The sequence below is a fragment of the Athene noctua genome, chromosome 10 (assembly GCF_965140245.1).
Source record: "Athene noctua chromosome 10, bAthNoc1.hap1.1, whole genome shotgun sequence".
NCBI classification, from domain to species: Eukaryota; Metazoa; Chordata; class Aves; order Strigiformes; family Strigidae; genus Athene; species Athene noctua.
The window spans coordinates 1664370-1689299 of NC_134046.1; the positions used below are offsets into that span (position 1 = coordinate 1664370).

Below are 24930 nucleotides of genomic sequence, written 5' to 3' on the forward strand. Positions count from 1 at the left end.
CAACCCCTCCCACAGGGAGCAGAAATATGTCCCTGGAAATGATCCAGGGCAAGAGAGGCCCTTATCTCTGTGGCTGGGCTGTGGGTAAATCCCTTGCATGCCTTCTCGCAGCAGAAAAAATCCCAGGAATGCAATGTTCCCTCAGCCCTTCCATTCCCAAATCCCAGGCACCACGCTCACCCTGAGGGCTGGGGTTGGCCGAGGACCTCAGCGGTCCGTTCCCACCTCGGGCTTCTCCATGCTCTGGGCTCCTCCAGAGATGTCAGCCTCAATTCTCATCTCTGCTGTCCTGAAGGTGTTTCCAGAGTCCCTCCCGTCACTCAGACGAGCGTGGCCTAACAAAGTCGGTGTAAAGCCGCGTAGGCATCCTGCCTCTCTTTAACCCCAGCCAGCAGCTAAGCATCGCACAGCTGCTCGCTCACCACCCCCCGCCGTGGGATGAGGGGGGGGTAAAAGTAAGAAAACTTATGGGTTGAGAGAAGAACGGTTTAATAACCGAAGTAAAATAAAATAATAAATAGTAATGAAAGGGAAAATAACAAAAAGCGAGAAATAAACCCTAAGAAAAACAAGTGATGCAAATGAAAAACAATTGCCCACCACCTACTGACTGATGCCCAGCCTCTTCCTGACCAGTGGCCCCCTGGCCAGCTTTCCCCCTAGTTTCTATGTTGAGCATGATGCCAAATGGTATGGAATATCCCTTTGGGCAGTTGGGGTCGGCTGTCCCGGCTGCGTCCCCTCCCGGCTCCTTGTGCACCGCCAGGCTCCTCCCGGGCAGGGCAGCAGGAGAAGCTGAAAAGTCGACTTAGCGTAAGCACTGCTCAGCAACTACTAAAACATCAGTGTGTTGTCAACAGTATTCTTGCCCTAAATCCAAACCAGCACTGTAATAGCTACTAGGAAGAAAATTAACTCTATCCCAGCCAAAACCAGGACACTTGAGACCTCTGTAAGTGCCATGCTGGGGCCAGGGCTGGAGCAGGCGTTGGCTTCTGCTCCGGAGCCCCTCCTCTGCATTTTTCTTTTCTGCTGCCTCACTGGTTTCACCTCTCTGATCTTGCTGTTACTGGAGACGAGTACGTACATTCCCGTGTCTGGCATTTGTTAAATGGCAGCCAAATTGCTTTTGTGTAGTTCAGTAACTGTTGGCAATTAGCAGGGCAGGAAAAGAAACATTTTTAAATGGAGATGTGAGAGCGCAGAAGCGCTTGGAACTGATTTATAACTCAGCTTTCTATATTAAAAGAAGGAGCGAAAGGCAAGGGAGGAAAAAAAAAAAAAGCCCCGCTCCGCAGGGGTTGGGCATGCAGGCTCCTGCATACTAATGCCTGTGCTTATCTCTGGGCGCTAATTCGATGTGTGGAGCTAATTTCTCGAGGCCATTCCCTTCACAAATGAAATATGTACATGCACCCGGTACCCTCATTAGGAAAGTCCTGGGGAATTAAGTGTGTTTTGTCTAAGATAAAAGCATTCGCTGGGTGTTGGTGCTGAGGGATGACAGAGCAGAGACGGTTTCTGATGGGGGGAGGCCCTGAGATGCTCCTGGGAGAGGAGAGGGGCGGCAGGACCGGGAAGCGGAGCCGTGGAACGTGGCACGTGTGTGGGTACGCAGCAAACATCCAGTCGGTGGCTGGCCAGGAGAGCGGCTGCCTCTACAGCTGAGAGCTTTATTTCCAGCATCCGAGGCTGCCTAAATTCTCCTCTGGTGTTAAATGTGCTAATGAGTCCCTTGAGGAGTCCAGTTAACTCCGTGCTCCGACACGGGAGACGTGTGAAATGCCACACGGCGCTTCCGAAGGGATTGTTGATGCGGGAGAAGGGACCGTGCCTGGTCTGACCCGTGGGCTCAGCAAGGGCTCTTCCCTGCGAGCGGATCCTTGGCGAAACCACAGGTCTGCCCTGCCCTGGTTTGCCTTTGGAGACGTTGGCAGTGCTGAGGAAATCCTCCACGGAGAGCTGTGGCCACGTGGGGGTGGGCAGGGGGCAGGTGTTTGCATGCCTGGGGTGCTGCGGGGAGCAGCCGGCCCCGTTCGGGGTCATGGGCAGCTCCTTCTCCACAGCTGGAGGGGTGGGGGTGTGCCAGCTGCCTGCAGGGCTTAGTTCAGCTGCTGACTCCTGTTCCCTTCATCCCTCAGTCTACCTCTACGTTTTTGGGTGAATGTGATTAAGAACCCCCAGTTTGTGTTCGACATTCACAAGAACAGTATTACTGATGCCTGCCTATCCGTGGTGGCTCAGACATTCATGGACTCCTGCTCAACTTCTGAGCACAAGCTAGGAAAAGACTCTCCTTCCAACAAACTACTGTACGCCAAGGACATCCCCAACTACAAGAGCTGGGTAGAAAGGTGAGTAGACTTGGCAGTAGCTCCTTGCTTCACCTAGAGGGCTTACACTGGACATGGGTGGGTGTGGGGTCCTGGGTCTCCTCTTGGCCACCGTCTGAAGAGGGACCATACTAAAGCTCGTGGAAGGCAGTCGTCTCTTTTGGGAGATGATGCTTTCTCGTGATTGTTTCCTGGAATGATGACAGAGCTGTTTATGACTTGCTTAAGGAGTGCTAAAAGCAACCTCCACTTTTAGGTTTTCCGTTGTAAGAACTTGGTCTATGCTAGGGAATTGCTAACACCTCCCTTGACTGCTTTCGAAGAGCGGTGAGAAGTCAGCCTTGGACTAGAGAAGTGCCTTTTTTTTTTTTACCACAACAATACACGCAGGTTTTGCTGAAATGATTGAAAATTCCCCATTTCCCACCTCTCATCCATCAGTACATCTCGCCTGGGATCCTGATGAGAGCACATGCTCTGAGGCAGTGCTGGGGCTGCCGTCGCTGTGCCGAGGAGCAGGGAGAGGAGCAGGTCCCCCGACTCCCTCTGACACCCTCCACCTTCACTGGGAGCTGAGGAGAGACATCCCTCTGTCCTGCTGAATTAATGCAGTGTTAAAGGTTCGGGGTTTGAATGCTGCTGATTGCAAATTGATGTGCTCAGGCATAATGCTGTGTTTAGCTTTATCCTTTCGGGAGAGAAAGCTAGGAGATGTCCTCAAAGCCCTCCAAGTAGAGCTGCTGTTAAAATGTTGCTGTCTTGTGAAGTGGGGCTTGATCAAGCTTAAAAAATGGCAGTTTTCAGGTTGCTGATGCAACTTTCCCCTTGTGCTGATATGCTGTGCTGTAGATCGTGGTTGTTTTGGTTTGTTTGGTTTTTTTTTTTAACTGCAGACCCTTCCCTTTTTCAGCATCCAGACAGGATACAGAATGACCCAAACCAGAGATGTCCAGGCAACAATAAACATTATGTTGTCTAATTTGCAAACATGAGACTCTGTAGCCTAAATCCTCCTTTGGATACTCACTTGTACACAGTTATTTTTGTTGCACCGTTGGCATGTCTGGTGCTTTGCAGGCAGGTACAAAGACAAGCTTCTTCCCTTGAGGAAGATAGGGCTTGGATCAGAAGAAAAAGTGCCCCTGAAATATGATGGCTGAGATGAGAGATGAGCTGCATTGTAATAGGAGAAAGTCCTTTGTGGGGGGCTGGAGGGGTCTTTGGAGTGGGCTCCCGTAGGAACATCACAAACTTCATAAGGTGAATTTCTCTGACCTTGCCATCTCTATGACAAAAATATTCAGCTCTGCGTGTGCCTGGAGGAAAAAAAGGTATAAAATTGTTCCAGAGTTAAACATTGGTCCAGACGTGCCGCGTCCCTGGGGAAGCGGTGGGAGATCTCACCGGTGACAGATGTTCTGCCATCATTTACTACTGGTGCGGTCCCAGAGGCAGCCGAGCAGGGGGCAGAGCTGCCCTGGGCAGGGTGTGACTCTGTCTCCAGCCGTTCCTCTGCCGCGGGGATTTACGGCGTAATCAGCATTTCTGGCTTTTGGCACCATTATCGTCACAAAGCTTTGCAGAGGCGGGAGGGGAGCGATGCGAGGGTGGCTGAGTGGAACTAGCAGTCTGCTGCCATGGTTCAGGCACCAGCTGAAAAAAAAAAGGGCATCCTGCCAGTCTGAGGCAGGAGGAACACGGTGAAGGGCTTGGGAGGTGGGGGGGTCCGGGGAGCCCCAGGGGACTGCTGCCGGGGTCGTGGCTGTGGTGGTGTCCTCTGGAAATGGCAGGTGTGACTGGGCTGTCGGTCCGCACAAGCCACACGCACTTACATTGGAAAACGGACGGTTTCCTGCCATCCTTTGTGTCGTGATAAAACCTGGAACCTGAAGCTGCTGCATGGTGCCTGGACATCTTGTGGCAGCCAGAAAAGCTTCCTCCTTCAGCCAGTCTCCCGCGAGTCCCTCCCCACAGGGGCCTTCACCGACGGGGTTGAAGGGTGGCCGGGAGGATCTCTATGGGTTTCCTTTGCTAATCAGAGCTGGCTGGAACTGAGGAAGTTGTCCCTAATGCTCCTCAACACGGGCAGAAGTAATGTCAGCTTTAGGAGACGTCACTCTGGGGGTGATCTCTCCCGTGGCGTAAGAGATCTCTTGGTGTCTGGTTTAGTCAGAGCTCCTCACCTCAGGGCGCGGCTCTTGGCAGCTTCCAGGAGGCCTCTCGCATCACTTTCTGGGTATGAATGAGCCTCCTTGTAAAAACTGCCCCTGTGTTTTATCACAAGCCGAGTTCAGCGCCGTGGGATGGAGTGGATCCTCGTATTCATCTCCTCAAGTGGTCTTGCTGCCATCTGCTCCTATCCAAGTGCTTCAACCATGTTCCGTCTCAGCCTTCGGCTGATGATGCTAATGATGCTAATCACTCTGCCAGAAACTTCCCTGAGCGAGGAGTCGTGAGGAGGAAAGCAAACCTGGGAGAGACTGGCGCTCTGTCTCTCCAGGTGGTGGGAGTGCTCAGGGCTCGTTTGCTGTGGGTAGGATTTCTTTCCTAATAGAGGCCTGTGGACACAACCCTGGTTTCCAAAAGGACCTCAGCAGCTGGTCCAGTAGTGCGTCTGCTTGGCGTAACCCTCCTGCTGCAGTGGGATGCTGCGGCTTTGATCTGCCTGGGGTTTGATGAATATTGTATTGGATAGTCTGTTTTTCCACTACAGTTCTGGGCCATATAAGCTGTGTCTAGGTTTCCCTGTATCTCTGGAGCATATCAGTGAGGCAGCTTATGTGATAGGACTGCAAATCTTAAGGTGTCCTAGGAAATGTGAAGTAGTATCCTGCTGGTAGCAACCACCAGAGAAGCACAGGAAGGCGGGAAAGCACCGAGTCACACAGAATCATCTTGGTGACCTTGAAGATCACCTAGTCCAACCCTTAACCTAACACTGACAGTTCTCAACTACACCATATCACATAACCATAGAAGTTGGTTGACCCAGGCGTGCCCTGAGACATCAGCTACTTCCCCCGCTGCCCAGGATCCTTTGACTTCACAGACACGCCTGCAGAACCTTGTTTTTCACTGAAAACGAGGCTCCTCGTAGCCTTTTGGTGAGCTGTAACTTCTGAGCGTGGCCAGTGGCAGTCGTAGGCTGTGTTGGATGCCTGTTGCAGAGGGAGGTGCAACCACGCAGGGGGGTATCACGGCAGGGGCTGGGTGTGAACTTGTCTCGTGTTCACACGCCAAGTCATTCAGTTGAATGCAAAGGGGCATCCTTGGCTTCGGCAACGAGAGCAAAGCCTTACGTGTTGCTGCAGGCGTGGAGGAGGGTTCTGGCGGATGCAGTTTAGGGGCCAGACAAGCCAATGCGATGGGAAGGAGGAAAAGCGTGTGCTTTAGGAGAGGGTGGGAAATCCCTCAGAGCAGAAGCTCCTGGGTTCCCAGCGGGCTGGGCTGGGCCGGGCTGGGCGCTGATGCTGCCGACTGCTCCGTGGAGCCGCTGAGGGCTCTCGGGGAGCAGCGGCGGCGCAGGGGTGATGGTGACATGTCCCTCTGCTCCTCACCTTGCCTCTCAGGGGCTGTGCCCAGCAAGCATCGTGGTGGGGACCCACCCCCTTCTGTCTGTCCCTATTTCTGACCCGCTCTTTTCTTTCTCCCACGCAGATATTATGCAGATATAGCTAAAATGCCAGCGATCAGCGACCAGGACATGAGCGCGTACCTGGCGGAGCAGTCACGGTTACACCTCAGCCAGTTCAACAGTATGAGTGCACTGCACGAGATCTACTCCTACATCACCAAGTACAAGGATGAGGTAAGACGCAGCCACGGGGAGTTACAGAATCGTCAAGGTTGGAAGAGCCCTTGCAGCTCCTCCAGCCCAACCATGACCCTCCCCCTGACCCTTCCCAACTCCCCCAGATCCCTCAGCGCTGGCTCAGCCCGACTCTTCAACCCCTCCAGGGATCCCGGGGACTCCCCCCTGCCCTGGGCAGCCCATTCCAACGCCCAACAGCCCCTTCTGCACAGAAATCCTTCCTCAGAGCCAGCCTGACCCTGCCCTGGGCAGCTTGAGGCCATTCCCTCGGGGCCTGGCGCTGGGGCCTTGGCTCCAGAGACTCATCCCCCCTCTCCGCACCCTTCTTTCAAGGAGTCAAGCCTGGGCTGTGAGCTGTGGCTCTTCGCCCACGTTTCTATAGTCCCTTACTTTTTCCTGTAGAAAAAAACACCCTGTGAAATGCAGTAGTAGCAGTGTAGTCTGTGTCTGTGCTTGGGCTGGTGGGGAAGGAAAGGTTTGGGAGGTGTGGAGCCAGGTGCTGGTGTAGGCAGTGCTTCATTCCCCGTATTTTCTGCAGTGAGCAATGTGGGAAACACCTATTTTTCTACACATTTGGCACACGAGCTCCATGGGACTGCAGAGTTCATGCTGATATCTCACTGTTCTTCCCCCATCCACCACCACTGACAGGGTGCTTTAACAGTACCAGCACCCTGTGATGATACAGGTGGTGTCTGGCTCCACTCTCTGGGGGTGCTGGAGGATGTGGTGGCCTCTTCAGTACTTTGTGAACATCAGTGAGAATGGTTCAAAACCCCTCAGTTGCCATTTATACAAATTAACTTCGTAAAGCACCGCTCAAACCCACACCCTGCATCTTTTTATTAAAGCAATAAAAATATGTAACTACAGTAAAATATGGATCTATACATATAACGTGATAGTATGGGTTTTATTGCCCCAATAAAGAGGATTGACGACTGTATTTGAGCAGTGGCTTATTTAGGTGACAGAGTGCCAGAACATCTCCTCGCTCAGAGGCTGGGAGAGCTGGTCTCATGCTTCCCAGGGAGAGGAAAGGGGGTCCCCGTTGTACCCTGCATCTCCCAGTGCCTCTTGGAGGTCTGGACTTAGGGAGTCCACAGGCAGGTTGTAGCAGACCTGGGTCTAACGTTGCGTGGTGGCCACAGTCCTTGTGGAGCTCGGTGCTTTGCAGGCGTGAGGAGGAAGAGGAGGGCCTGGCTTGCCTACTGCGTGGCTGGTGGCCGTGTGCTGGTGGGACCTCTGCCCAAACGACTTGGGGTCATCCACATCCAGGAGGCCTCCACAGCTCCGTGTGATGAGTTGGCAGTGAAGGGCTTGGGGGGTTTGACAGTTTGTACAACAAACACCTCTGTGGCTACCACAGGAGTGGAGGAGGAGCAGCCTGGAGGATCTCAGTCTGCCGTGGGACAGCCATCATCCCTCAGCCATCATCCCTCAGCCATCATCAAGTTCTCGCTTCCTCCAGGCTAAAAGTCCTCCAAGCCTTAAATAAATCCTCCAAGCCCTGGGTGAGAGCAGGGAGGGCACCATGTGACATTAATGAGCTGCTCTTTAGGGGCACAGGTCCTCCTCTTGCCCACTAACAGCAGCCTGACATCTGTTGAGTGTCTTGCTGTCTCCTGCTCTCCGAGCATCACAAGTGTGTTCGCAGCTCTCAGGAACTTCTTTTTATTATTTGTAATGGGATTAATAAATCGCAGCTGTTCCTTTTGTTTGTTTTCATTCATTAAGCACAATTATATGCGGCCCGATTGCACCCTCTTTGATGCAAAATGGGAGAGAATAATTTTTCCTGTTGTTCAGTGCAATAATATGCTGTCATTGGCTGTGAATGAAAATCATAATTAATTTTCATTTGGGTACTTGCATCTTGGTAATCAGTGGTCCTGGCTCCTTCCAGCAGGTGACAAACCTGGGTGTCTCTCTCTGCTCGGCGCAGGTTTCTGCCTGCATTGTTTCTGTAAGGCTGAGATAAAAGAGGAGCAAATAAACTCAGGGGCAGGTTGGGAATCTTTCGACACCTCAGCATCCCAGGATGCGGAGGAGACGGGTGGGGGGAACAGGCTCCTCTTCCGCTTCTCAGACCAGGCTCACTTGGTTCCAGCTCAGCCACCTTTCAGGCACGTGGGGTTTTGATTCCTGCGTTGAGTGTTGTGGTTGTTTTATTCCGCGTGTGGCACGATGGCTGCGGAGATGGCTGGTGGGGGAGGATCCCCGGTAGCAGGTTTGTGGCAGAATCTGTGAGCTCGTGAGTCCGGCTGCAGCCCAGGGTGTTCCTGCCAGGGGAGGTAAATCAGACGTGCTCGGCTCCTGCTGGTGGGTTTTCCCCTCCTTGGGAACTGACGCTGGTGTTGAGGTGCAGCTTTCCCCTTTCCTTTGGGAAGAGATTCTCTGTCGGGCACCTCTTACTGCCCCAGCAGACAGGGACCAGCCTGGTCCTGTCCCAAAAAGCTCCGGTGGGGAGCCAGAGCCTGTGGGTGGCTGGAGGGTGCTGTGGGGCAGCGTGGAGGGTGCTGCACGGCTGGAGGGTGCTGTGGGGCAGCGTGGAGGGTGCTGCAGGGCTGGAGGGTGCTGCAGGGCTGGAGGGTGCTGCAGGGCTGGAGGGTGCTGCATGGCTGGAGGGTGCTGTGGGGCAGCGTGGAGGGTGCTGTGGGGCAGCGTGGAGGGTGCTGCAGGGCTGGAGGGTGCTGTGGGGCAGCGTGGAGGGTGCTGTGGGGCAGCGTGGAGGGTGCTGCAGGGCTGGAGGGTGCTGTGGGGCAGCGTGGAGGGTGCTGCAGGGCTGGAGGGTGCTGTGGGGCAGCGTGGAGGGTGCTGCAGGGCTGGAGGGTGCTGTGGGGCAGCGTGGAGGGTGCTGCACGGCTGGAGGGTGCTGCACGGCTGGAGGGTGCTGCACGATGTGCCCCGCACGCCACTCCACAACCCACCAGCGCTGCAGCAGCTCTTAATCAAAGGGAGCTGATTCTCCATTAAGAAGTTACCTGTAGGGCTCGTGATGGACTTTGCCTGCCTCCTAGTAAGTCTATTAATTATACAACAGTTTGTTTCCAATTATGCAGCCAATGAAATGGTTAATCAAGTCCCCTTTGACGGATGCCTTGATATTTAATTGCAAAAAATTTGCTCTCTCAACTAGCTCACCCGAGGAGATGAGATTTCTGTCAGGTTTGTTTTTTTAAATCGGCTTTTCTGCTCTGCTGGCACGATGTCAGTGAGACGAGACTCGTGGCTGCTGGGGAGGACAACTGCCCCTTCATTTTACACTTCATTACTCCCTTCTCCCTACTCTGAGCTTTGTCTTCCACCCTCCCGATGCTGCCCGTCCTCCCCCCGGCCTGGGGGCATGGCTGCATCCTGCCCAGGGCAGGGCATGGTCCCTCCACCCTACGATCTGTCATCGCTGCGGCCAGGAGCTCCTTTAGAGAGAGGAGGTTTCAAGGGAGGAAAGTCATCCTTGAATGTCTGTGGGTGCCCCCCTTGCCCAGGACTGAGGGCTCCCAGCGAGGCTGGCTTTGCTGGTGCATCCATCTGGTGGGATTTTACCCCTGGTGGTAGCTGAAACCTCGTGGATTTGGTCTTTTTGTGCTCGCGGAACCAGTTCATGGCTTGATCGTGGTCTCTGAAATGCAGCCCCTGTTCCTTAGCACGTTACAGGTTTGTTGGAGTCACCGACGTGGTGGAAAGGTGTTGTCTTGGTTTTGTTTTCTCGTCCAAAAGAAAAAAAAAAGAAAATCAAAAAGAAAGATTTCAGAAGTTCACATCTCAGACGTGGTGCTCGGAGAGCCTTAAGGGACAGCTCTGTGTTCACCCTCCATGTGACGATGGCCGTTTTCTTCATTGCCCCATGTGCAAGTTGGCTCCTCGTTAGTATCGGCAGGTCCCGGGAGGTCCCCGGAGGCTCCGTCTGTGGGGTGGTGCCACTCGGAGCAGTGTCCCCCACCTCGAGCCTCCTTGGGCTCTTCGGTGGCCCCATTAGGGACAGGAGTGAACAGGCCCGTGGGGTCACACCCCCTGATGCCGTCACTGAGCCGGCCTGGCCGTGGGTAACGAGGAGCTGCTTTGGGTAGAAGTGCATCTCCTCATCCTCTCCTCTTGTCCCCTCTTTCCCCCCAGATTTTAGCCGCGTTGGAGAAGGACGAGCAGGCCCGGAGGCAGCGGCTGAGGAGTAAGCTGGAGCAGGCGATCGACACAATGGCCTTAAGCAGCTGAGAAGGCGTCGGCGAGGTGCCAGCACCCCGGGAGGGAGGCAGCAGGAGGGAGAGGGCCGGCCAGCGCCCGCCGAGGGCAGAAGAAGACTTTGGGGCTGGGGCCGGGCGGACCCGCGGGAGCCGCCGCGCCTCCGCACGCTTCCCACCAACGAACACGGAAACCTCGCGCTTTAGCGGAAAAAAAAAAACAAACCAACCCCAAATCCCGACGACAGCAGCAACATGGATAAACCCCCCTGACACACACACAGACACACACAAACCCCCCCGGTCCTTGCAGAGGGGCGATGCCGGGCGGAGGAGAAGGGGGTCGCCTGCCCCACGGACCCGCTGGGCGTCCCGTGCCCACGAGGGAGGAGGGTCGGGACCACGGGGCTTTCTAGGACGGCGTTTGGATGTTGTTGTTACTTTGGTGGAGGGGGGGTGGTGGGTGGGCTCCTATTTTTACTGTACTTGACTTGCTCTCCCCTCCTTCCCCCCAGCTGGCCTCCCCCTCTCCTCCTCTCTCTTTTTTTCTGTCTCTTCCCCCTTCTCTCTCTCTCTCTTTTCTCTCTCTGGCCTTCTGCCACTAGTGTTAACTGCTCTATTTGCACAATTTACATGAGACAAAACAAAATTTTTAATTTCAAGGGGAAAAAAAAAAAAATTATAACAAAAAATGGGAGGGGAAAAAAAAATATTCTGAATTTTTGCAACAAACTAACAAAATGGTTTTAAAAAATACGCTAAAGGACTGATGCTGGGGAGATTCGGGGGTGGGGGCAGGAGGGGTGGGCAGGAAAGGGAGAAATCCCTGAGCTTTGATATTTCTAAAATATGTCCTGTGCCATGTTTTATTTGAATGTTGTTTAGTGCAGAAAAAAAAAACAAAAAAACTTTAAAAAAAAAAAAAAAAAGGTGGGAGTTACGTTAGCTGAATAGATGCTCTTATTTAAATGCTGCTGGAGTGGTTCTGGAGGTCACGATCAGAGAGGAAGGATGATCCCGAGGTTGGTTTTTCTTTTCCTGGGGGATCGCTGAGGGATGGTCGGTGTTTTGTCGAGCTCGTTTTCCCAGTCTGGTGGCCGAGGGGAGGGCTGGGCAGTGCTGCCCCCCCCGCCTGTCCCAGGACCGTGCGGGGCAGAGGATGGCTGAGGGGGCTTGGGGGCTGTGGGGAGGGGTTGTCAAGAGCCAGCATGGGTGGGTTTTTGACAGATCCCCTGGCGCTGGAGCAGCCTTAACAAAGCCCCTTTATAGTTTTTATTTTCCCCCACCATCATCTTTTTGTGCTGATGCAGGAGAAGGGACCAGATCCCCGGGGAAAGGGGGGGCAGCATCTCCGTGTCTCCTGACCGGGATGCCCCCCCAGCAAATCCCGCTGGGTGCCCAGGGACCGGCCTGTCGCCCGCTCCTCCGCCTGGGAAGCCCAAACATGTGCAGGACTTTCCACCCAAGATTGACCTTTCTTTCTCTGTCTTTTCCTTCTTTCTCCCCCTTTCTCCCCTTGCTGTCACCCCATCTCCCCTCCACCGCCTCTGCCCTGCCGGGGGGTTCACTGGAAACCCCAAGTCTCTCCCTTGGCCGCCCCCTTCGAAATGTCAGATCCTTGTGGGTTTGTGCTTTCCAGAGATGAAAAGGTGCCGAGTGCTGCCCCAAATGGCAGCAGGTGACCAAAAACTTCAAAAAAAAAAAAAAAAATGAGCAAAACTCTTTCCTTTTCTGTACCGAGAGCTCCCGTCGCTGCCCGGGCCGTGGCAGACAGGGCCAAACTCTGCCAGGAGCGGGTGGCTGTTGAAATCCAAGTGGAAAGAAGCCCAGCTGATTTCTGTCCGTTCCCTTAAATTGCAAGTTAAGGGGGGGAGAGGGAGAAATAATGAAGTTTTTAATTAAAAAAAAAATAATAAAAGTGTGTATATATATATATGTGGTTACAATCTAATTCTCGTGCCCCAGTGGGGTGCTGTATAGTTAACTGAAGGAGAATCGAACCAATATAAATATGAAATGAATTTACACAGCCAGTTAAAACAAAACAAACAACTACACAAAAAAAAAAAAAAAAAAAAAAAAAAAAGAATACCAAATGGTCTGGAAGAAATTTCCGAGCCTTTCTCACCATGCAGAACAATCGTTTGAAGCCTGCACATCTCTCATTATGCTGTAATTTTGTTTGGTTTTGTTTTGCTTTAATAAGGAGGGAAAGGAGAAGATGCTGATTTTTTTTTAAAAAAAAAAACATCAACAAACCGACAACAAAAAACCCAACCACAACAGCAAAACTATGTTTGAAAAAGAAGTAATAATTGTTTCCCAAACCTACGAACCCCGAACTGTCGCTGGATTTCTGAGAGCTGTGGGCTGTTGCATGACTGTGCTAGATTTTAGTCTGAGTTGATCTTTTTAAGAAACGGAAGAAAAAAAAAAAATACCCGTAAAACAAAAAAAACCTGCAAGTGTTGAATATTAGAGGTTTGTTTAGACCTGTTATCTTTCTTTATTTGAAATTAATTTGTCACTTTCTCGTCCAAAAGGGGAAAAAAAAAAAAAAAAGGCAAAAAGAAAGACTTGAGAAGTTCACATCTCCAATGTGGTACTCGGAGAGCCTTAAAGGACAGCTGTGCGCCCGCCTGCCCCACGCCGGGGCCACCGCTGGCTGCCAGCATCTCCCTGGGCTCCCAGGGGGGACAAAATCCTCCTGGGGGGTCCCTCGGGGTGTCCTTTGCTGCCGTTAGGATGGGGCAGAGCCTGTGGCTGCCTTTGGTGCGGGGTTGGCCCGGAGTTCCTCCTGGCAGCGCTGGTGGTGGTGGAGGTCCTGGGGACGCCGCTGGTGCTCGTTGGGACCTGGTGGAGGGGGAGCGGTGGCTTTGACGTGTCCTTCCAGAAGTGGCCTGGGTCGTGTCGCAGTGGTAAGAGCATCTTGGGGAGCTGTGGTGGCTGTCGAGGGAGCCAAGCGTGTAGTTTCTGTGGTGTGGTGGTTGAGAGGGGATGGTGGGACCCTCCCCGTTGCTGATGTGTTTCTAAGAGCAGCTCCCTGAAAATTTCCTCCTTGACCAAAGAGCACTGGAAGCATCGTTAGGAGCAGAGGGTTTATCAGCCTGTCGCTTCCCCAGCGGCCTTGGCCAGGCTGAAGGGACAGAAGTTTTCTTGGCTGTGGTGGGCTTGGATTGGATTTTGGCAGCAGAGAGGTTCGGGGGGGCCGTGCCGGGCAGGCTGGGGGTGCCGTGCTCTGGCTGCTCTGGGCTCCCCTCGCCCCGTGGCTCTTCCCAGAGCCATGGCGTAGTCCTGGCGGTGGGTTCCCGTTGGCTCCCTCCTGGGGAGCTTTGGGCTGCCTGTGGTTTGCTCCACCAAAGGATTCCCCCTCGCCCCCAGCATCTCCCCCCGCGTCCGGGGTTCCTTGGCTGCCTCTAACGGGGCGGGGGGCGGTCGGTGAGCTGGGCATTGCGCTGCTGCCCGCAGCCTCCAGTGTTTCTTGGTGCTACCTTTGCCTTTTTTTCGTGATGCCCAGCGTCCTTAACGGTGCCAGGCAGCCTGGCCTCCCTCCCTTACCCTGGCCTAGCGGGGGCAGAGCCGGGCTGCCTGTCCTGACCCTGCCTAGGAATGGGGAAAGGTGGGGGGAGCCTGGGAAGCATTCACAGGACTCCTCTTACTGGTGGTATCACCCGTGTCCCAAAACGGGGTGAGAGGGAGAAGCCTCCCATGCCCTGAGCCTGTGTTTTGGGGAGCCCCCCCTCTGCCCCCTGCCACTGGAGGCATGTGGACCCCGCGGGCTGATCCGCGACTGCTGCAGCGAGCACGTCCCGCCCTGTCCCTCCGCTCACATTGCCTTTTTCTCTTCAGTTTGGGGTGAAAAAAAAAAAAAAAAAAAAGTGCAATCCAGTCTGGAATTGTGCCCCTTTGGCAGGAGCCCTGTGCCACCCCTGGGTCTGGCCCCAGCCTGGGGACAGGGAGCAGGGGGACGGGTGGCGGGACCCCCCCCCCAAGCCCAGGCTCACCTGCTCCCGACCAAAGCGCACAACGCTGTCCTTTAAGAAAGAGGGGGGGGGAACGTAATGTGGACCCAGCGAAAGGCAGAGAATTTTAATAGTTTTTAAAAAATTAAATGGGGAAAAAAAAAACCCCAACCCTAAATCCGAAGTCCTGATTACTTTTCTGTGATTGTTTCAGACTTGAAGCAACAGGCCAGCACGGCTGGTCAAATGCCCTTTGATCGTGTAAATATCCTGCTATTTCCTATTTTAATGTTCTTCAGATTTAGTACTTGTAAATAAACACACGCATCAAGGAGAGATTAAACATTTTTGCTAAAGCCGGTGTCTCGCCTGTGTTTTGAGGGCCGTGCGGGTGGGAGGAGCGGGTGGCCCTGGGGAAGGTCCGTTCCCAGGAGCGATGCCCGGACCCGTGGCCGTGCCAGGGTGACGCGATGCAGAATGGCATCGGGATGGGCCGGCATCACCCGTGGGGGGACCCCACGCTCTGGCTGCTCACACACCCAGAGCAGCCCCGGGGCCTCCGGCGGGCGCTCACATTTGGGCAGTCGATGGTGGCAGACGTGGGGGGACATTCCCGGGCACCAGGAGGTGAGTTCGGAGGGTGTGTCCCTGGGGTGGGAGGTCAGGCTGGGGCTCTGCCCAGCACGCAGACCAAAATCATACAAATTAACCTGCTTTTTTTTTTTTTTTTTTTCCTTCTTTCCTTAGCATCTTCCCTTCCTGGGGCCAATCTCCTGAGGGTTTGGGCTGGCGGGGCTGGTTGTGTACGATGAATCCTAAATGCATCTTTTCTCTGTGTTTAGTATATGTATAAACTGGATGTTTCTTCTGTTTTCTCCTGCAGTTTTCTGACTCTCCAGTGAGAAGAACATCAGCAACAAGTATTAAACATCCACTGTTTTAGCCGTAGTGCTGTGAAAACATAGATTGATCTGATTTTTTTTTGAGTGTAAAAAAAAAAAAAAGGTTTTCTTTTAACAACCTTTCAACTCTGTAAGAAAATCACATTTTAACTGAATTTTGTTCAGGTTTCTGGAAAGATTTAATGGAGGGCAATGGAAAAAAACCCCTTATATCCCAAAATTTTGTGGCTGCAAACACCATCCTGGTGGTGACGTGGGAGCTGGTGGCAGGTGAGTGCTGTACTGGGTATGGAAACTGCATTTAAATAACACGTGCCAAGTTTTCGGTCCAACATGTGGTGGGGCTTTCACTGCTTCTGGGGTCTTCTCAAGGTATAAGGGTGAGGGTCTTTCCCTAAAGAGTCAGGTTGGGTTTCCGTGGTGGCTTGTCCTCAGTGGATGTGTTGGAGGGGACCCCACACTCAGCTGGCAGCAGCCCCCCACCAGTGCAAGAAGCGGAGCCGACCCCTCGGTGAGGCACCTCCGCGGGGGCTCAGTGTGGTTGGGGTTCCCTCCCATGGATCCTTTCCTGCTTCGGGCTGAAATTTCTTGCTGGAGGACATCTGTGTGCCGTGAGAGGGGAAGAGGTGACCGTGACACCCATCTGGGACTTGCTGTTGTCCCCATAAACCCTCTTGCTGGATCTTATTGCTTTGCTCTGAGCCATTTTCAAGCAGGTTTTTTTGGTGTTTTTCCCTCCTTAATATTGGCTCGATTGTTTTGTCGGGGAACAAAAGCTCAGAAAACCTCCTGGTTGGCCAAATAAATAAATATCTAGTATTTCATGATCGCCAGGATGTTCTTCAATACAAATTGCACCAGTTTTCCCAAGGAGTAAGAGCTGCTGGCATGAAGCCAGGGCCTCCAACGACAGCTACAAATGTCTTTGTTTGCCTTCTCAGTTCCAGTGCAGAGCTAAGCAGAAAAAGATTATCAAGGCCTGCAAATGATTGTGTAATCCACAAATGCACTTTATTTGATTAAATGATAAAATGTAAACCTTCCAGCAATAACATACACCGCTGCCGCCTGGCTCGGCCGTAATTCAGTAAATCTGCAGCGGCGTGCCCGGCGCTGACGGGGCTCGGCGGAGAGGCAGCCCGTGACCACCCTGGCTGGCCCGGGGGGGGCCTTGGAGGCCCCTGTGCCATCATCTCGCCCCGACTCGGGCTCCAGGTGAGTGGCACATCCCAGGGAACCCGCGTGGTGGCTTGTGTGGGACCTCTGCCCTGCGCCATCACTGTGGGCTTGCACTTGGCCTGTGCACCTCCTTGTTCTCGCCAGCCACGTGGAGACTCTCCCCTGCCTTTGGGTCTCTCTATATATGAGGAGGTATTTCTGTGCAGAAGGGGCTGTTGGGCGTTGGAATGGGCTGCCCAGGGCAGGGGGGAGTCCCCGGGATCCCTGGAGGGGTTGAAGAGTCGGGCTGAGCCAGCGCTGAGGGATCTGGGGGAGTTGGGAAGGGTCAGGGGGAGGGTCATGGCTGGGCTGGAGGAGCTCCAAGGGCTTTGCCAACCTGGACGATTCTGGGATTCTGTGAAGAATGGAATGGAATGGAATGGAATGGAATGGAATGGAATGGAATGGAATAGAATAGAATAGAATAGAATAGAATAGAATAGAATAGAATAGAATAGAATAGAATAGAATAGAATAGAATAGAATAATTAAAACCCAGCTAGAGTATTAACACGGGCTGTGAGCGCCAGGCCACGTGCTGGGTTCAGACATCTCATGGGAAAGGCCAGAGCAGCATCACGTGGCCTTGCAAGTTGAAGGATACGACGGGGGGTTTCCTCCCACTCTGAGGTGATGATTAAGTTTCTTCTGAGCTGCTGGGAAGAGGGAAAAGAAAAAAAAAAAAAAAAATCCATAAATTGTGAAGGCAGCAAGGGCCGAGCAGAGCAACACTCCCTTTCTCTCCCCGCCTGGACTAATGAAAATCGCAGCCACGCTGGGAGACGACTGGTTTATGTTTGTTCTTTGCTTTAAATGTAGTGGTAAAAAGCCCACAGTTTTGGGCTTGGCTCGGAGGTGGGATCATTAGGAGGTGGCAAGCGGCGGCTGATACACATTAATGTGCCACGAGCAGTCAGAGCTTCACTGTGGTTTTTTTTTAAACTGAGGCAAATGATTGCTTCAGGAAAACGACTGTCTCCCCTGGTGGAATGAGAGCAGGGGGAAGGGGGAAAATTGATTTATCTTGAATTTTATGGCATTGGATTGACAGCTCCGGAGATGTGAGCCCCCCCACTTCAGAGCCACAGGGTGGTGGGCAGGTGACGTGACTCTGGGCACTGCCAGCTGCCCCGTTTCAGAGGGTCCCCCCTTTGGGGGGGCTGGAGGTGGGTGCAGCGGCCGGGCTGGAGATCGTGACCGGCAATCTCGGCCACGACTGTCAAGAGCAATTTTTCCATGTGCGAAGTCGGTCGAGAAACACCCCTGGAGGCGTCTCACCCATCCCTCTGGTCCCCCCGGACTTGGTGACTGACCACAGTGTGCCTGGCACGGGTCACCCCGAGCTGCCAAACCCTGGGCTGATGCTCTGGCTGCGGGAGCCCCACTTCTCCCTCAGCTTTTAAGGCGGTGACTGCTCTGATTTTACACGTGCTATTTCTAGGTGTTCTTCCCAGCATTAATACCGCTGTGACTGGCTTGAACTGGCCTTCCCCTCCCTCTGCTGGAAAAAAGCAGAAATGTCCAGTGTCCACCCTTGGGGCCTTGGCTGGTGGCCAGGGGCATCCTGCTGTCCCCTGGGTGCAGGCGGTGTCCCTCAGCAGCCGCGGTGCCACCAGCAAGGTGGCTCCTGGTAAGTGATGGGGACTGGGCGGGTTATTTCAGTGCTGCCTCTGCCATATCACAGGGGATCACGCTGCACGTTGTAAAAAAGTCATGAGCTCACAGACCATACAGATGGGTCCAAGTGGGGGAAACTGAGGCACAAAAGCAGAGCTGCTTCGCTCGAGGTCATGTAGAAGGTTGCAGCGGGGGAGAAACTGCTCGTGACCCGTGCTGAAATCCCTAGGAAACGCTTTTGTTATGGTCCCAGATGCCTGGGCCACTTTGGCTGTCACACTATCCTGAGCCGGAGTTTTATTTCTTCCCCAAACTACTTTTTTTTCCATTTTTTATGAACGAAATTCTCCCTTTGCAGCTCCTATTCTCGCAGGGGCTCTTCCACTCAGCGGTAGCCCAATTTCCTTTTATAGCTCGTACAATGACTGTCCTAATTACAATTAAAACCGGGAACGCTCTAATCAAATCTTTTACTATTCTAGACAAACTCAGAAAATGAGTAAAATTAGTGACACATGGCGCAAAAAAAAAAAAAAAAAAAAAAAAATTAAAAAGAAGCGCGTGAGCTGGTGTTGATGCAGAGAGGGAGCTAAAGAGGGCAGCGGGATTTCGGGGCTCATCTGCAGTAACTGGCGGCGGGGAGGAGGCAGGACTGGAGCATCCCTGGGGGCTCCTCCATCCCGCTGACCCTGCGCTAGCTGGACACGTTGGTTTGAATAACCCCCCCCTCCCCACAGTTACTATGGCAACAAAGCCTTTTGATGGCGAAACCCTTCAGCATCAAGAGTTAATCAGACCCTAAACCAAAATGGGGTTAAAGGCGGAGCAGGGATGTGTGAACACTGGGGTCGCTGGGGCAGAAGAAAGGCGGTGAGTGGAGAGTAAATAACAGGCAAGGGAGAGGGGTCTGACGTCTGCCTGAGCGCGAGCGGACTGCCGGAGGGGGTTCCACTGCGATGGGAAATCGCGGGGCTAAATTTGTAGGCTGGATAATTATTTTTAATTTTCTGAAGGGCTAGCTGGATGGTTTTACCACCCTGCTCCGTCACGCCTTGCAGCTCTGTGTGCTGACTAACTAGAGGAAACGCCAGGTGCCGTGACGTGGAAGGTTGGGCGCGTGTCCCACCTGGGTGGAAATTGGCCCTCAGCTGGGGTCTGGCCAAGGGACGGGGCTTCAGGCCAGAGCAGGGCTGCCTAGAGCTTGAAGGGCTGCATGTGCCGTGGGCTGACTCCACATGTGTTAGTTTGGGTCAGGGTGTGAGCATGCGACTCCAGATTTACCAGATAGAAATCCATGATGTGGAGATGTGGGCTCCCATGTGTTGGGGAGGAGACAGAGAAGGAGGACTCACGGCTCCGTTTCTTGGGTTAATGGTCCTGGGTCATGTAAGGGTCGCAGAGGTGGGACGGAGACAAAGCCAAGGAGATAAAATCTTTCTGTAGTTTGCTGATAATTTGGGGTTACGGATCCTGTCTGGATTATCATGGCTGATGGGTGTTCCTGGCATTGCCTCAGAATCCTCTGGGCTGGAAAAGCCCTTGCAGCTCCTCCAGCCCAACCATGACCCTCCCCCTGACCCTTCCCAACTCCCCCAGATCCCTCAGCGCTGGCTCAGCCCGACTCTTCAACCCCCCCAGGGATCCCGGGGACTCCCCCCTGCCCTGGGCAGCCCATTCCAACGCCCAACAGCCCCTTCTGCACAGAAATCCTTCCTCAGAGCCAGCCTGACCCTGCCCTGGATAGGTGGTTTGTCCTCGGTGCTAGCGAGGTTTGCAGGGGGTTGATGGAGGGCAGGTAGTGAGCTCCTACCGGGTCCCCTCAAGGTCTGAGTTATCTCCAGCTCTGCCCCTGGGTCTTGTTTTCGGAGATATCTAGAGGTTCAGCAGGGAGGGGAAATGTCCTGGGCAAAATGAGTGATGAAACAAGCCTATATCTGGCAGTTTGTCAGCTTTCCATGCAGGCTGCGCAGACTCCCAGCTGGGTGCGCCCTGGCAGCTCCCACCACGGAGAGGTACCTTGGAGCCGGGGGGCGATTAGATTCGGTCACAACACATTAACAAGGAGCTGCTTGCTCTCCTCACTCCTTCCCCTCGCTCTCCATCTTTATTAGTTTGTCAAAGTACTTTCAAGTATAATACTTATATTTTATAGGTCTGAAGCACGAGATTATTCAATTTGCTTTATAGGCCCAGTTTGATAAATCCACTTGGAAGCCCACGCTGTGGTAATTGAAATGCACTGCCTGGGGAGGAGGGAATTTCAGCACTGGTTTCAGCCTTTGCTTCTCACCGCTGCCAGCCCGTTGCATGGGCAGGAGTCAGTGAAACCTGATGGGATTTACAGGGCAGGAACTGCCAGGGGGGCCCAGGTGGGTCTGGGTGAGATAGGAGCTGGGAAAGCTGCTGGGACAAAGCACTCTGAAAATGTTAATTCCTTTCTCATCCTCTTGTTCTGATCTTTTTGACCCAACCGAGCCCCAAGGACTGTTGAACTGTTGGGGCCCAAATTGAAATTACAAATTACACTGAAAGCCAGAGGATGGCCAGGAGTTCAGCGTGGATATTTTACATGCCTCCTGGAACAGCATTTGATAATTCATCCCTGCCTGCGCTGAGCCAGCAGCAGCCGAATTTCTCAGCTGCCTCCAAATGAACAGGGGCTGAAAGCAGGCTCTCCGGGCAGGAAAAGCCTCTTTGAAGGAGTTGGACGTCTTCCTACTGGGAGGAGTGAGGCGTGTGGGGAACTTTCACCTTTGCCACAGTAGCAGGGGCGAAGACTGTGCCTTGAGGAACATTCGGACGCTTGAGGTTGGGTCTGAGGCAGGGAGGAGGACTTGGTCACGAATCTCAGGTTCACGAGGCTTTTGGGAGCCAGTCAGTCCCTCTCACACCTACTCCATCCTCCTTTTGGGGGATTTGAACCAAAGCTTTGAGTTTCATGTGTATTAAGGAATAATGTATCACTGTGCTTGTGACACAGGGACTTGGTACAGTGACCCCAGAAGCCTTTCTCAGCCTCGTGTTAGTGATGTCCAGCTCTTCAGCTGAAGTTTGCTAATTGGTCATGGTTGCTGGCATTAGCTGAGCCTACCTGTAGCAGACTAGTTTTTTTCCAACCCAGCATTAGCTCTCAGAGGGGCAGCAGTCCCCAAAAGCACATGGTTTGAAAGCTGGACTTTAAAGAAAGGCTTGTCTGCTGCTAAACCTCTCAACAGGTTTCGGTCTTACGATGCAGCAACGCCTGAGGCTCCAGGGAAAGGAGTTGAAACACTGGAAGTGCAGGGACCTCGCAGTCCTCTGGGTCTTGTCTCTGAGAGTACCTTGGCTAAAGGTCGCGGTGCTGAGTGTTGAATTGAGGTCTTGAATTCAAACGTTAGAAATTTCATCTCACCGTTCAACAAAAAAAAGTCAGCCTTACGCTGAAAGCAGTATCGATCCTACGTGACACCAAAGATTCTGCAAAAGCCTTGGAAAATGTTGGGCACGTTGGTTATTGGTTTATCGCTTGAAAGATTTGGGTTGGGGTAAAAAGATGCGAGTTTTTCCAAATGAAAAGTCTGAAAGAATGTCACAGCCAGATCTAGTCAAGACCTCGCTAGATGGGACTGATGGGGTGTGAAGAGGCACCGGTCTCCAGATTTCTGAGGGCAAAAAGCTGTGTGCAGAAAGGGTGTTTTGAAGACAGTTTTTAGGAGACAGCCCTGTCTGCTTCATCCTTCCCACAGGCACAGAGGACACCCCTCTCTGCTTGTTCCCTGCTGGCTGCGATGAAGGGAGGTGGCATGAGCTGGAGCTGCACCCCAGGGCTTTGCCTCCTCGCTTTCCCACCACAGCCGGGCTTTGCAGTCGGACGAGGGATGAGACTCTCAGCTCATCGTTTCTGCTGCAAGAAGTTGCCCTTCCTTTTAGACTTCATCCCCCAGGGCTGATAATACAGCGTTTCCCAGAAGGGCTAAATTTAAAGCAAATGGAAGCATATTATATTTTTGGCTGCAGTAGGTAGACGTGTATAACACTCTGCCTTCGTTTTTGCTTTCTCTCTCTGCCGAGTGTGTATCATAGCCTGTCATTGTATTTAAATAATAAAGCAGAACCAGGATTATTTTGTCCACTTTTTTCCTCCTCTCTGATCTCCCCATTGAAAAATGCACAGAAAGCAACAGATGTTTCGACTTTGTAGCTTGAACCTTCTCAGCTGTTTGAAGATTTGATGTAAAGTTCTTTGAACATCAGTTTCAGAGGAGACTCTCTTAGTAACGGTTGCCATGCAAAATTCATAATTAATGAAGATTTTCGGGGTTATGGCGGGTTTTAAAAATGTTATTTCATTATTAGCGTTGTTATTTGGCCCCGTGCTTCGTCAGCGCGGAGGAGAGGCGTCATCCGAGTGGAAGAAACGGCGTCACGGGTGCACCCCGGCGTGGGGCACGGACTCGGGGTGCCTTCCCCAGGCTGGGCACCCCAGCGGTAGCCAGACGGGCTCTCTGGCTGGCAGTGGGGGGCAGCATGGATGCTGCTTGAGGCAGGGGGCTGCTGAAAGGCACCTGGTGATTAGCTGCTGGGGTTCAGGCACTTACCTGCTGCCCGCTGTCTCAGCGCAAGGAGCGGGTTTAACTCGGAGGCCTGGGTTACCCTCTAGTGGCTGCAGCTTAAATGAGAGGAGGGAAGTGTGTTTCTTGCAGGCGTGGCTGGGATGCGCTAAATCCTCCTCGAGTGTCGAGGGCAAGCCAGGAGGCTGTAGGGGAGCAGACATGAGTGCTGTGGGGGATACCGGGGCCCAGAGCCCCCTCCTTCCCCAGGAAGAGCATCTGCTGTAGCGCGATGCAGATGCCCGGGGTAGCCGCAGTGTGATACCCGGAGCCTGGCTGCCAGCACCAGCAGGGCTGGTTTTGGAAGGGTTTGCTGCTGGGAATGCGGTGGCCAGGCTGCCTGGCACAGCGTCGTGCTGTTGGGGCTATCACACCAGTGCAACTCTTCAGAGTCATCCTCGGGATGTCTAAAGCAGATGGCGGCATCGCTGTGGGTAGGCAAGGAAAAGCTGTGGCGCGGGGCCGGGCTGTGGGTTTTCTCATGTTGCCACCCAGCAGCTGCGCTGGGTATTCCTGGCACGGGGTGATGCTGCTCTCTGGCACGTCAAGGGATGCGGCAGGACCTTTGCTGGGCTGGCCCTGGCTGTAGCGTCCTGTCCAGCAACAGCAGACGTGCCCCTGCCTGCGCTAGTCCAGGCTTTGGGCAGCCTAAACGAGATTCTTTTCCACTGGGTCCAACCCTCTGTTAATGCTCCAGGGAGGTTTGGGCTCGCAGCAAATGGACCATCCGCTGTTTTTAAGGCAGAACATGAGTGACTTTAGGGTGTGCTTGGCCATAAGCCAGCTGGCGCGCAGGCACGTGTCTCGCCGGTGAGACTGAGCGTCCCTGCCGTGGCCTGGGAGAGGCAGCGGCTCGGCCCTGTCAGCCACGACCAGGGACACTCCGCTGCCACCAGCAAGCCACCACTGCCTGCCGTGGCAGAGCCAGTCAAGTCATGCATCTAATTGGTGTCTACTGGATTTTTTTCCTGCAGCTACAGTTTGTGCTACTTACTGTGACATTCGTGAGGAGCAGTGATTTGGGGTTGTTTGTGTGTTTGACTCGGAGAATTTCTCCACGCTGGTATCTGAGTCTTTCCCCCCGCTCCCATCCTGAAGGCAGTTTTTCTGTGTCACTGGACTGGAATAAGAGGGGAGGCTCTTGGGTCGTGGGGCGGTGGGCTGGGCAGAGTCAAAGGAGCAGAGGAAGGAGAGCACAGCCAGGCCAGCTGCCAAGGCAGGGGGGCTGTGCCACTCTCCTCACTGCTGATGCCCCAGGACATGGTGGCAAGGCTGTCATCATCCAACCCCCCCCCCCCCAGCATCAATGCTGTCCCCCCCCAGCACCCAGGCTGTCCCCCAGCACATCACCATCATGTCATGGCACATGCCAGCTGCTGGCTGCACCTGGGTGGCTGCGGGGACAGAGTGGACAGGCTGGGCAGCAGTGGGGCTACCAAGTCTTGGTGTGGCACATGTCCACCTGTGGTTGTGCTGGGTTTTCTGCCTGCAGTTGTAACTCCAGAGCAGGTGGCGGCTTCTCCACTTGGAGGTGAGCAGGGAAGTGGGTGGAATGCGGGTTCTCCTAACCCTGTCAGACACGTCATGTCTTCAGTCCGGCAGGGTTTCCTCTTGGATTTCCACCTAGGAACTATGAGCAGTGTGTCTGAGGGACAGTGACTGTGGGTGAGGCACAGAGCAAGAGAAAATGATGGAGAAGCTCTGAAATGCACCTCCTGCATCTTAGCCAGGGCTTACATGTTTGTAACACGCCCTTGTTGGTAGATGGGGCAAAGTCTTGGAGGTTCTGGGCATGGATAAACCAGCTGGGACTTAGCAGAGATTCTCCCCCCAGCACTGATACATCTCCTCCTCACCAGGGAGGACTGGGCTGGAAATGTTTGGCTAAAGCATCTGAGATTTTGAGGCATTCCAGAAGCTAAATCTACATTTCTTAGCTGAGCCTGGTCTGCAGAGTAAGTGAAGGCCCACCTACCCCAGAGTCATCAGTTATGGGCTTGGTCAGGGGTTGAATTCTGCTGTTCAGCCCCGCACCATGTTCACAAGCTGTTGTGGTGCAGGACACGCTGGTGCAGTACGATGGGTTGCAACCCTCATCCCTCAGTGAAGTTTCATGTCCTCAGGATGTTGATTGCTGTGGTGCTGGACCTGATGGTCCCTCCTTGAAGCTCAGGTGCAGTCAGAAATGGCCACAACGGGCTGGGTGCTGCCAGCTGACCAGGGGGAAATACCTCTGCTGATGTTTCTGAAAGAAAAAGAGGAGCGAGACTTGACTGGGAGAGGCAGCCGGGGACAGTTCTTGGTTGTACCAGGCTGTCTG

The 24930-nt window shown here is 53.5% G+C and overlaps 1 protein-coding gene across 1 annotated transcript in view; it reads left to right on the forward strand.

Annotated features, from left to right (window-relative positions):
• The window catches only part of PLXNA1 (plexin A1), a 128138-nt gene extending 113498 nt beyond the window's left edge, over positions 1 to 14640 (forward strand). Inside the window, exons 30-32 of the mRNA XM_074914616.1 lie at positions 2142 to 2354; positions 5991 to 6141; positions 10261 to 14640. Of these exons, the coding sequence (XP_074770717.1) occupies positions 2142 to 2354; positions 5991 to 6141; positions 10261 to 10356 (460 nt within the window). The 3' untranslated portion in view covers positions 10357 to 14640. The remainder of the gene's footprint in view (positions 1 to 2141; positions 2355 to 5990; positions 6142 to 10260) is intronic.
• The last annotated feature ends 10290 nt before the right edge of the window (positions 14641 to 24930 follow it).